This window comes from Felis catus, chromosome F2 (genome assembly GCF_018350175.1).
Source record: "Felis catus isolate Fca126 chromosome F2, F.catus_Fca126_mat1.0, whole genome shotgun sequence".
In the NCBI taxonomy this organism is placed as follows: domain Eukaryota; kingdom Metazoa; phylum Chordata; class Mammalia; order Carnivora; family Felidae; genus Felis; species Felis catus.
Window position 1 is genome coordinate 79972288 of NC_058385.1, and position 18976 is coordinate 79991263.

The window sequence follows — 18976 nt, forward strand, 5'->3', positions numbered from 1 at the left end:
CCATGTCACGCTCTGTGCTGACAGTGGAGAGCCTGCTTGGGATTTTCTTTCTCTCTCTCTCTCACCCTCTGTTTTTCAAGGACACGATCCCATATTTCTTCCTTTATTTGCTTCTTGTTTTAAATAACGAACCACCAGAGCCCCCCAAACCATACCTTGCCCCCCAAGAGACAACATCACCACCAAGGGAGCCTCTAGGACGCCTTCCGAAGTGTGAGGTTTCCCTGCCCCCAGCTGGTCCAACGCCTACTGCTTGTCCACGCTCAGTAGGAGAGTCAGCAGGTACCGCTGGTGACAGGCCTACCGTTTCAGACAACCTGACCTACACCTCATCTTGTCATTCAACCTCTCGTGTGTTTACGTCCTGCCTGCCCACACTGAGCGGGACACCAGCAGAGGGCAGGGGCTGGTGTCATCACTCACTCGAGCCCCTGCCACATGTGCTCTGTGCTCGGCAGAAAACCGGAGGGCACCGGCCTGCTCTAAAAAGATGTGGACTCGGGCTTTCGCTCTGCCACCTGGGAGGTCATCACTCTTTGTTTCTGCAACTGTAGAAGAAAACTAACACTTACTTCTTCCAGAAACACTAGGAAAACTGCATGCGCTGAAGTGTGACACCCTCAGATGAAGGTGGAACAAAGAAACGCCGGCCGTTACAAGAAAGCACGGGGTCTGTCGAGTACCCCCGGCCCAGGTACGCCCTCTGACTTAGGAACAACTTCCTCTCCGACAAAACACTTCGGTTTTAAGGTGTTCAGATAACTAACTGGGAATAAGGTTTATTATGAGATCCATACAGATGCTAAGAAATTCTAGCGCCGGTATTCACGTAAGAACTCTTCACTGAGACCGTGTGGCGTGCATAATGCTGGCACTCTGGCCTTGAGCCACATGGTGCAAGCCAACAGGCACGAAATGCACCAGGAGCCAAGGCCTGAGCTGAGTTCTTCAACAAGTCATTCAAACTTTCTGGCTCTCAGTTTCCGCATCTGTAAAATGGGGTTCATAATATCTACCCCATTCCTTCCGGCATCCGTGCAGCACTCTTCCAGCGGCTGGTGGGAGGACAGCGGGTGAACAGACGGCAGGGAAACAGAAACAGGTGAGCGCGTACCTGAGGACTATGAAGAGAACCCAGCCTCACGGAGGGCTGGGAGGGCGGCCCCAGCGGTGCAGGGATCAGAGAAGACCGCTCTCTCTGAGGATGGCACGGGGGACGAGCCCCGGGCAGAGGGCGTAGCCGGCACAAAGCCCCGAGACCGCAGCTAGACTGTAACATTCCAAGGACAGCAAGGAGCCGTGCGGCTGGGTGTGAGGACAGGGGCAGTAAGAGGGGCAGCAGCAGAACACAGAGGCAGGCCACGGACGGTCCATGCTGCAGGGCGGGGGTGGGGGTAAGTGCAGCAGGACCCCTGTACCCTGGGAGGAAGCTCCTCATGGAGTCAGGCTGCCTTTTTGCTACCTTTAGGGTACAGATTAAGAGGAGGAGTAAAACAGAAGAAAGCAGAGAGCAAAAGCTTCTCAGGTCTCGTGTTGAAACTCCTCAGAGGGAATCAGCAATGACCCCCCAGGGCCGCGCCCGTCAACCCTTCAGCTACGACACTGTGACACACAGGCTCCCATGTGGCAGCGCTGGGCACCATTATGTCAAGATGTAAGGGGCCCAAGGAAGGGGGAGCTGGTGGAGAACGAGACCCGCTGCTGGGCCAGGCTTTGGAAGGACAGAGAGGGGGCACCCGAGCCTGGGTCTGCTGCGAGGAAGGAGATGAGCAGACAGGGCTGAGACCCAGGGGGGAGCTTGGTGCACAGAAAAGCACGTTGGAGAGTCTCAAGAATGACCGCTGACCCTTATCTATCCCTGAAACACAGCTCACCGGTCCTTGCTGGGCCACCAGACGTCTTGGCGTGGGCATCCGCAGCTCCAGCACAAACAAGGGCTCAACAGAGAAAAGAGAGTGCTGCCCCTACCCCAGTCCAGCCCAAACCTAGGTCAGCCTCTGATGGCTGATGATTCCCAAGTCACTCTGGGCTCCAAAGATCACTCTCTGGTCATCTGCCTCAGTCTAGATAACACAAGTCTGCCCATTTCTAAAACTTCCCCAAAACTCACCTTTGATGGAATCAATTTTAAAAACTCAGATCTAGGGACGCCTGGGTGGCTCAGTTCAGCATCCAGCTCTAGATTTCAGCTCAGGTCATGATCTCACAGTGCGTGGGATCAAGCCCCACATCAGGCTCCACGCTGGCAGGCAGAGCGTGCTTGGGATTCTCTCTCCCTCTCTCTCTGCTCCTCCCCCATGTGCTCTCTTCCTCTCTCAAAATAAATAAATAAGCGTTTTTTAAAAATAAAAGTAAAAGACAAAACATCAGATCTAGGGGCAAAGGTCTGACGCTGGCAGCAAATGGGACGAACTGACATGGAGCATACACACACATGCACGAAGGAAGCGGAACGTAGAAAAGCCGACGGAAGCCGGGCGGCAGGGCACAGCCAGGAAGCCAGGATAAATGGGCCTACCTATTTTCTTGTTCCGCTCTTCTCCACGGTTGTGTGCGATAATTGGCGAGTAGATGAAGGGGCTCTTGGTCGACACGTTCTGACCCAGCAAGCTTTTCATTTTCTGTGGCCGGAGGCTGGCGGGGAGGTTCAACAGCTTCACACGCCTGTTGTTTCAAATGGAACAAAAACACTTCAGCCGCCTTGTCAGTGTGGCCTCAGCATAAATACTGCCAAACCTCATGTGACAGAGAAACAACAAACCAAACAGCAGAAGGAGAAACACGCTGCACCTGACCTCAGGGGACCGTGCTCCCCGGGGCGGACAGCAGTCACGCCCTCGGCCGACCCCCGGGGCCAGGAGGACCCGGCTGAAATCTGAACTGCACCGCTTGGCAGCTCCACGCCTGGGGACAAGTGCCTTGCCCTTTCTGCACCGGGCCCCTCGTCTACAGGACGCGCACGGGGCCCTCCCCCACGGACTACTGGGAGGCTTCGAGTCAAGGCTCCGGTACCTGCCGGGCGGCACAGGCTGGCTCCCTGCCACCTGCCTCCCCGCCGGTGGGCGCACCCTCCACACAGAGGAGCCCCTGACCATGAGAGCCTGCCGTCTGCTCTCCTGAGGAGGAGGGCTGACTCCCCAGCAGCACAGCCTGTGCTGTCCCCGCTGTAGGTGTTCGCTCATAGCCACTCACGCTCAGGTCGGTCAGCTACCGTTTATCTGGAAGTGGCCGAACTCCGCAGCCTGAGCACATCCAGACCCCTGCTCCCCACTTCTTACACATCACCTCAGTTAAGCATCCCAACCACCCTCCCAGCTTGGGTTCTATCACTATGCCCTCCGCATCATCAATCAGGTAACTGACACGAGAGAGACTGCAAGTTACCCCAATCACACGGCCTAAAGCTGTGACACCACAGGAGGTGCGATGCTTCTTTTTTAATATGAAATTTGTCAAATTGGTTTCCATACGACACCCAGTGCTCATCCCAACAGGTGCCCTCCTCAATGCCCCTCCCCTACCCTTCCCTCCCTCCCACCCCCCATCAACCCTCAGTTTGTTCTCAGTTTTTAAGAGTCTCTCATGGTTTGCCTCCTTCCCTCTCTGTAACTTTTTTTCCCCTTCCCCTCCCCCATGGTCTTCTGTTAAGTTTCTCAGGATCCACATAAGAGTGAAAACATATGGTATCTGTCTTTCTCTGTATGGCTTATTTCATTTAGCATCACACTCTCCAGTTCCATCCACATTGCTACAAAAGGACATATTTCATTCTTTCTCATTGCCAAGTAGTATTCCATTGTGTATATAAACCACAATTTCTTTATCCATTCATCAGTTGATGGACATTTAGGCTCTTTCCATAATTTGGCTATTGTTGAAAGTGCTGCTGTAAACATTGGGGTACAAGTGCCCTTGTGCATCGGCACTCCTGTATCCCTTGGGTAGATTCCTAGCAATGCTATTGCTGGGTCATAGGGTAGACCTATTGTTAATTTTTTGAGGAACCTCCACACTGTTTTCCAGAGCGGCTGCACCAGTTTGCATTCCCACCAACAGTGCAAGAGGGTTCCCATTTCTCCACATCCTCTCCAGCATCTAGAGTCTCCTGATTTGTTCATTTTAGCCACTCTGACCGGCGTGAGGTGGTATCTCAGTGTGGTTTTGATTTGTATTTCCCTGATGAGGAGCGACGTTGAGCATCTTTTCATGTGCCTGTTGGCCATCTGGATGTCTTCTTTAGAGAAGTGTCTATTCATGTTTTCTGCCCATTTCTTCACTGGATGATTTGTTTTTCGGGTGTGGAGTTTGGTGAGTTCTTTATAGATTTTTGGATACTAGCCCTTTGTCTGATGTGTCGTTTGCAAATATGTTTTTCCATTCTGTTGGTTGCCTTTGAGTTTTGTTGATTGTTTCCTTTGCAGCACAGAAGCTTTTTATCTTCATGAGGTGCCAATAGTTCATTTTTGCTTTTAATTCCCTTGCCTTTGGAGATGTGTCAAGTAAGAAATTGCTGCAGCTGAGGTCAGAGAAGTTTTTCCTGCTTTCTCCTCTAGGGTTTTGGTGGTTTCCTGCCTCACATTCAAGTCCTTCATCCATTTTGAGTTTATTTTTGTGAAGAGTGTAAGAAAGTGGTCTAGTTTTATTCTTCTGAATGTTGCTGTCCAGTTCTCCCAGCACCATTTGTGAAAGAGACTGTCTTTTTTCCATTGGATGTTCTTTCCTGCTTTGTCAAAGATTAGTTGGCCATACTTTTGTGGGTCCAATTCTGGAGTCTCTATTGCATTGGTCTATGTGTCTGTGTTTGTGCCAATACCATGCTGTCTTGATGATTACAGCTTTGTAGTAGAGGCTAAAGTCTGGGATTGTGATGCCTCCTGCTTTGGTGTTCTTCTTCAAAATTATTTTGGCTATTTGGGGTCTTTTGTGGTTCAATACAAATTTTAGGATTGCTTGTTCTAGCTTCGAGAAGAATGCTGGTGCAATTTTGATTGGGATTGCATTGAATGTGTAGATTGCTTTGGGTAGTATTGACATTTTAACAATATTTATTCTTCCAACCCATGAGCACGGAATGTTTTTCCATTTCTTTATATCTTCTTCCATTTCCTTCATAAGCTTTCTATAGTTTTCAGCATACAGATCTTTTACATCTTTGGTTAGGTTTATTCCTAGGTATTTTATGATTCTTGGTGCAATTGTATATGGGATCAGTTTCTTTATTTGTCTTTCTGTTGCTTATTAGTGTATAAGAATGCAACTGATTCCTGAGCTAAGCCTGCCCCTCCCGCCCCCGTGCACCTTGAGGATCCACCCCAGCTAATACGCCCTTGGCCAGATCCCGTCAAAGCACCACCACAAGCCTGGCAGTGTGCATGTAGCCCAGACAGGGGCCACACCACTCCGCAGTGAGTCCTGCCCCTGGGAGAGGGGAAGATAAGGTACACACCAGTCTGACTGTGGCCCCAGCAGCGGGCTGGGGGCAGACATCAGGTCTGACTGCAGCCCCGCCCACCAACACAAGTTACTCCGGAGAGCACAAGGGAAGTGCCCTGCAGTTTGGAGCCACCGCAGGGACTACCCAAAAAGGCACTATGCTCTTAAACCACAGCACCTGTGACCCTCCATGACCAGCTAGGCATAACCCCAGTGGGGTTAGAATCTGGAATGTTCCAAGGCCAGGCACTGACAGGACAGGGTGGAGGTGGGACGCTGGGTGGCCTGGCAGCGACCCTCCCAGCACACCTGCCCTCTGCACGTGCAGTGCCTCCTGGCAGGAAGGGAAGGCCAGCAGGTTGTGAGGGAGCCAGGGGCGTCCCCCTGGGACTCCGCCCAGGTCGTGAGGGAGCCATGGGCATCCCCCTGGAACTCAGCCCTTTGTTTGTTTCTCATTTCCTTTCAGCACCTTCAGGACGTTGTTTTTCACATATTTTTTATCCCATCTGTTGATGGGCGTTTGGGTTGTCTCCGTGCCTGGGCCATTGTGAGTAATGCTGCAACGAACACGGGGGTGCACACGTCTCCTCGAGATGCTGTTTTCACCCCCTTTGGATCCACACGCAGAAGCAAGACTGCTGCATCATATGGCGGATCTATTTTTAACGTTCTGAGGAACCTCCACGGTGGGTGGACTGATTTACATTCCCACCAACGGCACACAAGGTTCCCTCTTGTCCACATCCTCTTGTCTTCTTGATGACAGCCACAGTAACAGGTGCACGGTGATAGCTTGTTGTGGTCTCGATTCGCATCTCCCTGATGACGAGTGACGCCGAGCACCTCTGTGGTGCAGACACACAACAGGATGTCACTCAGCCACAAGACGACGCACGCTGAAGCAGTGCGCCAGCCTCCAGCTCTCTCCCCTCCACCACGCGGCGATCCGGGAGGCCAGATACTGGCACAGTGGGGCACAGGCGTGGACGCAGGCTCCGGGTCACCGAGTAGCCTCAGAGGTCACCTGCCCTGGAAAACTGCCCAACTTGCATCAAACTTCGTGTGAGACATAAACCCTTGTTGTAAGGGCTCATCTCTCCGAGATTCAGGGTTAGTATTTCTGCCACAGCGCAGGCTAACCCACATTGACCAATAAACACCCCCGTGTAGAATCGGCACAATCAGTGCCTTTCTCAGCTGGAGAGAATCTGAGATACCTAGTGCAATCCTGTCCTATGCACAAGTATCCCTACGGCACGTAGCGGTCGCTCACAACTCCCCCCGGCCCCACCGTGGACTGTCACAGCCACACGCATGACTGTCATCCATTTTCCACAACGATCCAAGGGAGGAGACAGAGCTTACAAACCAAAGTGTTCCAAGCCAAGGATTCTATCTTGCACACTTGCTCTGACCCCCCTGTCTCTGCATGCACCCAGTATGCTTTATTCATACTGGATCAGAACCACTCACAATTTCTTACCTGTTTCAGTTCGGCTGTGAGCTCTCCAAGGACAGGGCACCTGGGCATCCAGTGCCCGTAGCTCAAGAAACACTGAATGAATCACCTCCCAAAGCTGAATTTCTAACTCAGCTTCCAAATCTTTCAAAACTATAAACTCAAGCCAAAGCAGTTGATTACCAATAGTGGCAAACCCTAGCTGTCCGCAAGCATTCAAAAAGTTACATGCCACACTACACTGGGACTAAGGTGACCAAACCTCAAGACTGGCCAGGGTGCTATGCCCGGTATGGATCTCATGTCCAGCCAAAAGTGTTCACCTGCTGGTAATTCTCAGGCTGCCCCCTGAGAAGCATACCGAGGTGCGCACAGACCCTGACCAGAGTCTGAAGGAACCACCAGCTATTCAACTGTCATGGATTACGTCATCCCCCTGCACCTCGGCCTTTCCACCTGCAGAACAGGAAAACAACCGCTACCTGATAATGCTTCGGGGAAAGAGGACACCTCCTTTCCTAGTTCCACGCCTCCGTGGGAAGGGCTGTCCTCAGAGTAATGGTCCTGTCCTCGCTCTGCCCCTCCCTCACTCCTCCTAAGGCAGGTGGCCAATTCGGAAGGAGAACCAGCTTGTGCAATGCTCAGCACCTTCTCTTGGGGCCTGCCTGCAGAGGGCACACACTGCAAAGAGGCGCAGTCACCGGGCTTTGTTAGACACTGGGATGGCATCATCTGGCCAGACCTGGGCCATGCCGCTCACTGGATCTTCCGTCTGCCTGAGACAAGTCTTTGTTTCCACTGATCCGAACTCAGGCAAAGACAGAGAAGTATCTGAAGTGATATATTCAAGCTGTAGCAGGCCACTTTTGAGGACTAAGCAAGCTCCTACATCTAGAGAACCTGTAATAGTGCCTAACACAGAGTGGGTTGCAAAAGCCTTTCTCTTCCCCCCCTTAAAACAACACTTGTTTACCAACAGACACCAAAGCCCCTGGTGCAAAGACTCCAACACTGGACTGGAATAAAGAAATTAAGTTCTGGTTCCAAGCCTGCTGGGCCCAGACTGCTTCCAAGACTGCCGAGCCTTGGACCAAGCATAGTGTCGTGTTTATTTACGTGTAAAACGATTCTGTTTTCTTACAACACAAAGAGCTCTGCACCCCATGCCACAGTCACCACCTAAAAACGAGATGTCATCTGTGATTCTACAGGATTCCTCTATACAAGCACAGAAATTCCAGAGCTCATAAAAGGTTTCTATAATAGGCAGAAGAGGGGCGCCTGGGTGGCTCAGCTGAGCATCTGACTCTTGACTTCAGCTCAGGTCATGATCCCAGGGTCGTGGGATTGAGCCCTGCCTCGGGCTTTGCGCTGAGGGTGGAGCCTGCTTGGGATTCTCCTTCTCTCCTTCTCTCTCTCTCTCTCTCTCTCTCTCTCTTTCTCTCTCTCCCTCTGCCCCTCCCACCTGCTCACTCTCTTGGAAAAAAAAAAAACACAGAAGTAAAAAATAAACTAAAATTAAATATGCAAAGGAATTCAAAGAGAAGGAATTCTATGGTCAGCCAGAAAAGTAGCCCAACAAGCAGTCACAGCATTCATTCATAACTCAAAACTTGGCATCAAATGTCTTTTTATAAAATGTATCCTATGGAAGAACAATTATTGAGCCCTTGACCTAAAGGAAACATAGTTCATTGAGCAGGAATCACTGCAAAACTAGTAACATTATACATAGTCTCTGAAGCCGCCAACAGGAAAGCAGATTTCCAGGGATAAAGTGTCCGAAACAAGGCTCATATTTAGAGATTCCACTTGGAAAATGCCAACCTGTCAAAGCCTGACTGTGGCTGATGGGGACCGTGCAGGGCAGCGCAGAGCACCCCCTGGGATCGCGACATGAGCCACACCAACGACAGGAAGCGGGGAAAGCTGCCGACCTTCTCTTGCTTGGTTTTGACTCCATCTACCTTCTTCACAGCAGAAACTTATCTACGAACCTGCCGGGGACCTCTGCACGGAGGGGCAGGGACCAGAGCAGCCACACGTGCCCCACACTTGGCCAAACACGACCAACACGGCTGGAAAGGGCTCACGTGCCGCCACGGCAGCGACACTGAGCACCACAGTTCTCACGATCCCCACAAAGCGCTTGTGAGATGCGTCAGGGAGGTTATGCGTGTGGCGATCACACAGAGAAAACATGCTGGGCAGAGGCTGAACGTGATGAGGTCCCGGGAGCCGAGCCCGGACTGGGATCTGGGAGGCTGGCTGCCCAGCTTCATCAACCAGGAAAACAGCCCCAACTATTATGGCCTCTAGGCCCCTTTGTGAATAAATACCTGTAACCCTTCCTCAAATAACACAATTAACTTTAAGTTTTAGGGGCACCTGGCTGGCTCAGTCGGTAGAACATGCAACTCCTGATTTTGGGATTGAGAGTTTGAACCCCATGTTGGGTGTAGAGATGACTTAAAAATAAAATTTTTAACAACAACAAAAAAAAAGTTTAAGTTTTAAAAGTACGAAAGCCACTCAAAGCCACTCAAAGCCCATTCTGACTGGAGGGTTTGATCCTTATCAATTAGAATACCCACACGAACTCTAGAGCTCTTTCCCAGACTAAAGAAGTCCAATATTAGTTTCTCAGAAAACAACCAGCAAGTCCTCCCCCGATACCGCCCCCAGATGAACCCTCACTATTTACTGTAAATGGCGGCTAAGCTTTACTACCATTTCTTCCTTAATAATTCACAACTTCAGTACGTGAACACTCTACAGGACTGTTACGGGCCTTTGTGTACATTATCATTTTATGGAGATTTCTAGAAGGAACAAAACAAGAGGGCTTCTAGTTTTCATGAGACTTCCTCTGCTCTCACTCTGGGCAGTGGGAACCAGATGTGGGTTTGGCAGCCTCCTGCTTGACCATTCGGTGTGGGTGTGGCTCTTGCCTGACCACGACTGAAGCCCCAGCATTCACCACTGGGCTGAGCAGCTCAGGCACTCAACAAATATTCGATCAACTGAAATTTAGAATAGAATTACAGCAGAGGGGCGCCTGGGTGGCTCAGTTGGTTAAGCAGCTGACTCTGGCTCAGGTCATGATCTCACGGCTCGGGGGTTCAAGCTCCGCGTCAGGCTCTGTGCTGACAGCTCGGAGCCTGGAGCCTGCTTCGGATTCTGTCTCCCTCTCTCTCTGCCCCTCCCCTACTCACGCTCTGTCTCTCTCTGTCTCAAAAATAAGTAAACATTAAAAATTTTTTAATTGGGGCGCCTGGGTGGCTCAGTCAGTTATGCGGCCGACTTCAGCTCAGGTCATGATTTCGCGGTCCGTGAGTTTGAGCCCCGTGTCGGGCTCTGTGCTGACAGCTCAGAGTCTGGAGCCTGCTTCTGATTCTGTGTCTTCCTCTCTCTGAGCCTCCCCTGTTCATGCTCTGTCTCTCTCTGTCTCAAAAATAAATAAATGTTAAAAAAAATTTTTTTTAAATAAAAACATAAAAATTTTTTAATTGAAAAAAGAATAAAATTACAGCAGGGATATCTTTTGGCCCCTTTTGTTGGGCTAACTTGCATCACATGACTACTTTAACCGCTTCTGGGTGAGCCCAGGTCACGTGCCCATGCCACACACAGCAGGTAAGTATTTCCTGTAAGCTGATGAGATGGTTTTACTGTCAAGGACGAGGCAAGTTCTCAACAGACGTAAGGGCTCCAGTCTTCTCTTCTACAGCTGAAGCCAAGCCCACGAGGCATCTCCAGCAAGATAGCAGCCTGTGCCTCACAATCCTACCCAGCGGGTCTGGTCACTCACGGCTGTGGGCCTTTTTCAACCAGCTCCTCTGGAACACTTCCCGGAAGCTTAATCTTCAACTGCACCTAATGCTGAGCTCCTCCTGGGGCTACAGGGCTGACTCTTGATGCCTGGCTTGAATCTGGCTCTAATTATGCGGACAAAGTCCTTGTTTCCAGGCACGAGTGCCCGAAATGTCGTCCCAGTCCGCATGAGCTGCATCGGCCCTCTCCAAGAGAAATGAGGAACGCGGGTTTTGTAGGAGGGTGGCAATCCCACACACAGCGTGGACCCCCGACCATCCCACCCAGGCTCTCTGAGCTCCCACCGTGCTCCGCAGTCTGACTGAACACCAATCACGTGGTCTGCCACCTGTAATCAGCATCTGCGCTTGCTTTCTCACACGATGGTACAGGTCTCAGTCTCCACCGCTTAACTCTCGTCAAAATCTTGCTCCTGAGAAATCACATTCATGCCTGTTGTATATGCAGCCCCCACAATGCAAGACACTCCCCACTGTATGGCGGGGACATTCCAGACCATTAGAGTGCCGGTCGTGGTCCGTCAGGCCTGCTGTGACACAAATACCAAACACAGGGGGGCCTAAACAGCAAATGTCTCCCTCTCACAGCTCTGGAGGCTGAAGTCCCAGACCAGGATGCCAGCACGCTTGGGCCCTCGAGGGCCCTCATCGTGGTTCCCAGGGTGTCCTCACACAGAGGAGAGAAAGAGCCCTGTCCCCTTCATCCAGAGTCAAGTTGCGACTGAAAGAAATTACAATGTACACGGAGGATGTACGTATTTGTGCCTGGGGGGCTTCAGGAAAGGCTGCAGAGAAGAGATATTCCTTGAACTAAATCTTGAAAGACGACTAAGTAACAGGCAGTCGGGGCAGCAGAGACATTTCAAGCAGAAGACGAAGCCCAAACAAAGGAATAAAACCCCGTCACACACTTCTGCGACCCCAAGTGCTTGTGCAAGGTGCACGGCCCTGGTGGGACCAGAGGAACAGGAGCTCACAGCAAAATCTGGAGATCGAGAGGCCACAGGCGGCCCTGTAAAGTCACGCAAAGCAAACAAGTCGGGTTCTGTCCCATGAGCAACGGGGAGCAAGGCAGGCTGGGAGATGTGCCGACCTGCCAAATCTTCCAAAGGGGTTTCCTTCCACTTCACCAGTGGTGCTGATCTCCCGTGGGGTGAAGAACCCACCCACGGGGCATCTCACACCTGATTACATGCAGTTTCTCTTTCTAGTTTTAACAACATCAGGCATGAGTGGGGTGACGAATGAGTCACCGGGACAAACGGCTTATTTCTGAGGCTGACAGTCTCTGAGATCCGTTCAGAACGTGTTTACACCTGGTGGGTAGTACATAAAACCAGTTTTTTGTAGATCATCCCTGACCACACCAGGCAAGAGAACTGGCACCGGGCCTCCGGCAAGGCTCACCTCGCTGTTCAGAGGCAGCTCCCCAGCACAGGTTCGTTGCCGAAACACTGGTCGCTGAAGATTTAACAGTATTTGCCTAAACGTCAGACCACCTGCTTCTACCCAATGTGTTTCATCTAAGGATTTTAGGCAGCTAGGGGATTAAAGAGCTAACATCACAGTATTTTTTCAATCAATTCTCTATTTGCAAATGTAGGTGTAAGATGTCTCCAAGAAGAAAACGGAGATTTACTGAGTGCTTGGATGTGCCAGCCACCGGGCTCCAGGCTTTTGTAAGCATCAGCTCAGCTAAAACAACACCAACGGCCCCAGGAGGAGCAATTTTTACACCCATTTTCAAGATCTGAAACTGAGGCTCACAGAACCAAGGTCACACACTAGTAAAGAATAAACCCTACGTTCTAACTTCCATACGGGGCTGCCTCTGTGACATAACCTTCCCCTCCCGGTGTCTCCGTGTGGAGAAAAGCACTTTTCCTCCTCAGCCCCGAAAACCTGCCAGGACCAGCCCACCCTGCTCCACTGACAAAACTCCCGACCACGTGGGGATCTAGATGCAGCACCAAAATCCTAGAATGTTCTGTTACGTTCAAGATGTCCCATTATGCAAATCTAGACGCTGACAGTTCATGATGAAGATGAAAAATCATTTAAAAAGACCATAGACAGTGGCGCATACTGTGAGGCAGGCCAGCAGTGGGTGCAATGGAGACCCAAGACTCTCCTACCCATGGCGGGTGTGTGCAGCAGGAGGGAGTGCCGGCAAAGGCCTCCTAAAAACCAGGCCTGTATTGAGTCTGGAAAAACGAGCATGCACTCAACAGGTTACCGCCAGGCAGAAGAAAGACGGACCCCAGGGCACGCACGGCGTCAGGGAAGTCACCAAAGCGTGTGGGAGGGGCTACACCCTTGTCCATGTGGCAGGGGCCTGTGGTCTAAGGAAAGGGGAAACCCTGGAAGCCTGTAGGAGGAAGAGGCAAGGTCAGGTATGTCTCATCCCCGCAGAGGTCACGCCGCGGGCTCTGGAAGCAGGCAGACCAGGGTCTGCATCTGGTTGTGTCGTCCACGAGGCACACGGCAATTACACGATACCACTGGCCCGATTCTCTCATCGACACGATACTCCCACTTCCTCGTGCCACTGCTGAGATTTAATGAGATAATGAACCAGATACACAGCAATCAAACACTGAAACTCTCAGGGGTGGAGGGGAGGGAGCAGGGCGGCTCAGTCAGTTAAGCGTCCAACTCGTGACTTCGGCTCAGGTCAGGATCGCGTGCTTTCACGAGTTCGAGCCCCTCATCGGGCTCTGCAACGGGCAGCGTGGAACCTGCTTGGGATTCTCTCTCTCTCCCTCTCTCTCTGCCCCTCCCCCACTCCCACTGTCTCTGACTCTCTCAAAATAATAAGACTTAAAAATTTTTTAAAAAGAGAACGGAGACTCTTGTCAGGGTCTACATTTATGACGCAAGTGGTAGAAAAATCTGGCAGTGAGGCGCCCGTTGGGCACGCTGGCAGGGCCTGCCTTACCTGACGATGGGAAGCTTGGTGAAGGGCACTGGAGGCAGGGTGGGCCCACCTGGGAGGGTGAGGAGTTCCATGGTCCCAGGACATTTGCACGTGTAGTTCTCCAGGCTTTGAGTCACGTCTTTCTTTTCTGAAAAGAAAAAAACAAAATGAAGGTCAATTAAATAAGAGTAAAAGTAGGGGTCTTTGGGTTTTGGCGGGGGGGGGGGGGGGGTTGAGCAAAATAAAATTCTTAACCCAATCCATGCCAGTCCAGCGAGTCCATATTGTGACAGAAATGAAGGGGCGCTGCTACAAGAGACCAAAAGAAAGCACTTCATTTAAATAATCACCAGCAATGGCTCCATTCAGGGGCATATGGATAAAAAGGAAGTTGAATTACTGTCTTCCAGAAGACTTCATTTCCCAAGAGAAAAAATCCTTACCAAATTCCAAGAAAGTCAGTAGGCAGGCAGGACTGGAGAATCAGTATATTTTATTACCGGACAAATACACTTCCAGAAATTACTAGGTACCAAGGTAAATGCCAGGCCCTTTCCCCAAGGAGTCTACAACCCATCCGTGTCATAGATATTTAAGAGAATAATTACAAACCCAGACTATTTTGCTCCACCCCACCCCCACCCCTTGGCTGGGAGGGAGGAAAACAGGATACAGGGAATGCCGGCTAACGGTCCACAACATGCTCACAGGCTTTGTAACACCCCGGAGCCCAAGAGCACGTTACACACCCCAAACTGCGTAACTACTCAGGAAGGCAGGCATCACAATGCTCTTTTTACAAATGGAAAAGCTGAGACCAAACCAGGCCCAAGGCTTGTCAAAGATGTGTCAGACCTAAGCCAGTGGTCTTGTCACTGATCCCTTTGGAAGGATTAAGGGAGGCAGAAAGGGAGTTCACTCCTCCTGGCTTCCATTTCCTCTGCCACTGCCTGCAGGGAAAGGCGGAGGGCACGGGGACAGTGGTGACAGAGGGACACAACACCTAGGAGTCGCCCCAGCTTCAGATGAATGGCTTGGTCCCGCTGGTCCAAGGTGGGATCGCCTTAGGGGAAGGCATTCAACCAGAGCCAGCCTTCTGCTCTGAAGAAACTACTCAGGATGGAAAGAGGTAAAGCATTAAAAAGCAGTGACTGGCAGGGGCGCCTGGGTGGCCCAGTCGGTTGAGCGTCCGACTTCGGCTCAGGTCATGACCTCGCGGTCTGTGAGTTCGAGCCCCGAGTCGGGCTCTGGGCTGACGGCTCAGAGCCTGGAGCCTGTTTCGGATTCCGTGTCTCCCTCTCCCTCTGCCCCTGCCCTGCTCACGCTCTGCCTCTGTCTCTCTCTCTCTCAAAAAGAAAAAAGAAAGCCATGAGTGGCAGATGTGAGCACTGAGTGCAGTGAGACAGTGAGAGCTGACGGTCATCACACAGCCACACGGCTGCACTGAGAGAAAGGGGACAGGTTGCCAGAGACCAGATATAGTGCTCCTCCGGGACTGGGGACCATCAGTAGCAAATATCGAGGCAAGGACACGTATTTTAACTGGTAAAAGCTGCTGCCACAGGCATTTCTGTGTCTAAGCAGCATTCTCCGGGAAACAGGGGGGCAAGAAAGCAACCAGAATTAACTCTGGATGTGACACTGTAATGTTTATCTGCAAGATGAACAAAGTTCTTTAAATAAGGAAATCATCTTCGATGTATACATGATAAATCTCCTGAAGGGCTCCAGGCGATGGCGTGCAAATGACCTCATTTGCCTAATGCTGGGTACGGCGCTCGTGGCTTAGGTGTCTTATTAAGTTGGATTACGGCCTCTGAGTAAACCCTGCTGAAATGAAGAAGGAAATGAATCTACCCGTGAAGCCTAACGCCCCCTGCAAAGTCATCCAGGAAGAGCCCCGCAGCACATGCCTCGGCTTAGCTATGGGTCGGCCTTTCCGCACCGACACTGTGCACGGCGCGAGTGCCAGCAGGGAGGCATCGCGGCTGCCGGCTTCTCGTGCAGGGCCGGCTCACCGGGGACCCCACGGCCTGTGCGTTCCGGCCCCTCCTTTCCGTCTGCTCGCTGTCCAGGCGGGGGATGAGCCTGGCTGCGAGCGTCCTTGGGGCTCTGCGGAAGCCAGGTGAACCGGCCAACATCTCAGGAGACGCTTAGCTGCTCCATGTGCACGGGGCCCTCCCCGCCAGCTGTGCGCGGTGGCAGATCAACTCTCTCCTCACCTCCCATCAGGTGGCATGCTAATAAGCTGCTGAGGGGGAGGCCCCTCCCCCCGGAGCCAGGGAGGGGACGTGGGGGTGTCACCGGTTCCTGACATGACTATCGGCCAATTCTCCTCCCTTATCCCTCTCACGGCACTACATCAGGAGCGCCCTCTGCACCGCGCTCACGTCCGGGGCGCCCTCTGTCACCGCGCTCACGTCGGGGGCGCCCATGCCTTCTGGAGCTTCCACAGGGCACAGGAACTAGGACCACATCCCACCACCCAGAGACTTCATGTCACTGCAGTGGAGTTTCCGGAGTAAATGCTTGTGTGCGATTGCTGGTGAGGTCCATCCGATGGGAAGGTCCCACTGACCTCTCTCCTCGTGGATTTGAGCACCTGCCCTACGTTTTTTCCCAGATTCGTCATTTTATCAAGGATTACAAAATGGTGATTTTGTAATTCTTAAGTTCTCTGTATTTAAAACCTAGAATCTGTCTGTGAGGAAGGATTTTGTTCCTTATCAAGCATCCCAGAACACCAATGATACAGAAGAGAGGGGTGATGAATGGCTGAGGCTTTCCCTGTACTTACTGGAGTGGACAACTGCCTCCAGGGATGTCCAGGGGGTTAGATGTGATTTAGTACCATTATGAACTGGTGGATTTTTATACATTTGGTATGTCACTTGATTGCTATCACACTTTTTTTTGATGTTCAGGTTGTCCCATCTTTGTCCACTGGGAGCTCTGTCACAGTGATTCCTGTGTCCTTTAGATAAGGCCTCATTATTCATCAACAGCTTGCTCTTTCTAGCTCATTTTCAGTCCCAGACCTAGAACCAACCCATTTCTCCAAGAAGCCCTGGATCCTAGTGGGAAACAGTGCTTAGAAATCAGAGTCTGGAAGCCAAGGGCACTCATCACTGCTAGATTCTTACTGTCTCTCTAGGCCTTGACAAAAGGGACCACTCACAAAATTTTTTAAGTGTTGAGATTTTGTTAAGTGACTTTACTTTAAATTTTAAGATTTGGCAACTAAGGGGTGCCTGGGTGGCTCAGTGTGTTGAGCGATCGACTTCAGCTCAGGTCTTGATCTCACGGTCTGTGAGCCTGAGCCCTGTGTTGAGCTCTGTACTGACAGCTCAGAGCCTGGAGCTGCTTCAGATTCTGTGTCTCCCTCTCTCTCTCTCTCTCTGCCCCTCCCCCACTTGCACTCTGTCTCTCTCTCTCTCTCTCTCTCTCTCCCTCTCTCTCAAAAATGAATAAATATGAAAGAAAGAAAGAAAAAAGAGAAAGAAAGAAAGAGAATATGATGTCAAAATAAAACACTACAATTCCTCACAAGTGATTTCACAGAGGCAGGACCAGAGTCTGGGAGAAGACCACGCACGAAACCTGATTCTACTGATAAGGCTTCATAAAGAAGAGGCAACATTCGGTCTTTGTCTAGGGGCACAGGTCTCTGGAAGCAAACACCATGAGTACAATACTTGGAGGTTTGCTACATTGCAGGGAAAGAATGACAAGAATAAGGACATATGGCGATTAAAGAAACCATGTCTGAGGGGGAAAAAAGACTAAGGACACAGAGTGAATCCCAATATATGTGCACAACAAAACCTGACAGAGAAGCTGCCCGAGGCACGTGTGAGAGGGAGCAGGCTAAGACTGAAAACACCCAAAGGGCTGAGGGTGCAGGGGGCACGGGGGCTCCAGATGGAAACAGCAACGTAGAATATGACACTGGCTGCCGTGGGAGGGGGCTGCTGGCTTTCCCACGCGGTGACTGGCGAACATTTCACACGTGCCTCACACGTGCGTCCCTCTCTGAGACAGGACACCTCGAGACTTGTGACGTTTGCTGCAGGGATCTCACTGCTGGCAACAGAGGACGCACCCAAGTTTGCCAGGCAGACAAAGAAGGCCTCTGTGCAGGGAAGGAAAGGAGAGGTGCTCAGAGGCGAGAAACGGTGGGGCCGCTCAGGGTCCACTTAGTTTGTACTTGGTCCTGCCGCCAATGGAGACCAGCACTGTTTCAGCACTAAGCGGCCCCTACCTGGACAGCTGCAATCACTACTCCCAGTTGCACGTACTGAGCACTTACTGCATGCCAAGTATTGTACTAGGCGCTCAGACTACAGAGTCTGTAAGGGAAGAGACCCTGGTACAGAGCAGAACTTCAATAATCTTTATCCAAAATACGTCTGTAATCCCCTCCCACAAAATCCTGCCAAAAAGGGGTGGGAGGCATCATTATCCCCCTCTTAAAGTGATAAACATTAGCTTGGTGACAATCTGAGAGATCTGATTGTGGATTAATATAAAATGCTACCAAAATGATTTATTAATGTTTAAGCGTGATATTAAATACCATGGTTATATAAGGAAATGTCCCTTTTTTAAGCAGTGCATCCTAAGGACTGAAGGTGTGAACTGAAATGATGTCTTAGGGTTTTTAAAAAGTAATCCAGCACACAAAGCAAGTGAGAAATGAAGTAAATGTATAAAAATCTTACTAAGCATCGAATCTGGTGTATGGGACCGCTTCCTTATTCCTGGTACCTTTCTGTTTGAGAATGTGCCGCAGCAAAAATATTTAACGAGCCTGGGGAGGTGAAACGATCTGCTCAAGAGAGGCACCGAGCTGGAATTCTGGAATTTGGATCCGAGGTGATGAAGTCTTCCTGTCCCCCAGATTAGGCCTGATCACAGACACCCCAGTGTCGCGGTCACACAAACAGCAGGGCTCCCGGCCACAGCGGTTCGAACCCGTGTTCCGCACACCCAGCTGGAACGAAGCTCGTGACCAATCTGAGCGTTGTCCTAAGCGTAGGATTTGGTCAGAGGGAAGTGAGAACTCCTTAATTTATTCCACTAAAACTCAGCTGCCTTAGTCTGCTCTGGCCGACATAACAAAATAGCATAAAGTGGGTGACTCACCACAAACACATACTGCTCACAGCTCTGGAGGCTGGGAAGCCCCAGATCGGGATGCTACAGACTCAGTCCCTGGTGAGAGCCCACTCGACGGCCTGCAGCTCCCACCCTCCCGCTGTGTCCTCGCAAGGCCTTCTCTCCAGGCACGTGTCTCCTCCTCCGAGGGCATCAATCCCACCAGAAGGGTCCTAC

The 18976-nt window shown here is 51.2% G+C and overlaps 1 protein-coding gene across 7 annotated transcripts in view; it reads right to left on the reverse strand.

Moving 5' to 3' along the window:
* Positions 1-18976, reverse strand: part of TRAPPC9 (trafficking protein particle complex subunit 9) — a 568648-nt gene that overhangs the window by 443171 nt on the left and 106501 nt on the right. For all 7 annotated transcript variants that reach the window (XM_023248408.2, XM_045049847.1, XM_045049848.1 and 4 more), the window contains 2 exons: positions 13664-13790; positions 2519-2664 (listed from right to left, as the gene is read on the reverse strand). In XM_023248408.2, coding sequence (XP_023104176.1) covers positions 2519-2664; positions 13664-13790 — 273 coding nt within the window. The remainder of the gene's footprint in view (positions 1-2518; positions 2665-13663; positions 13791-18976) is intronic.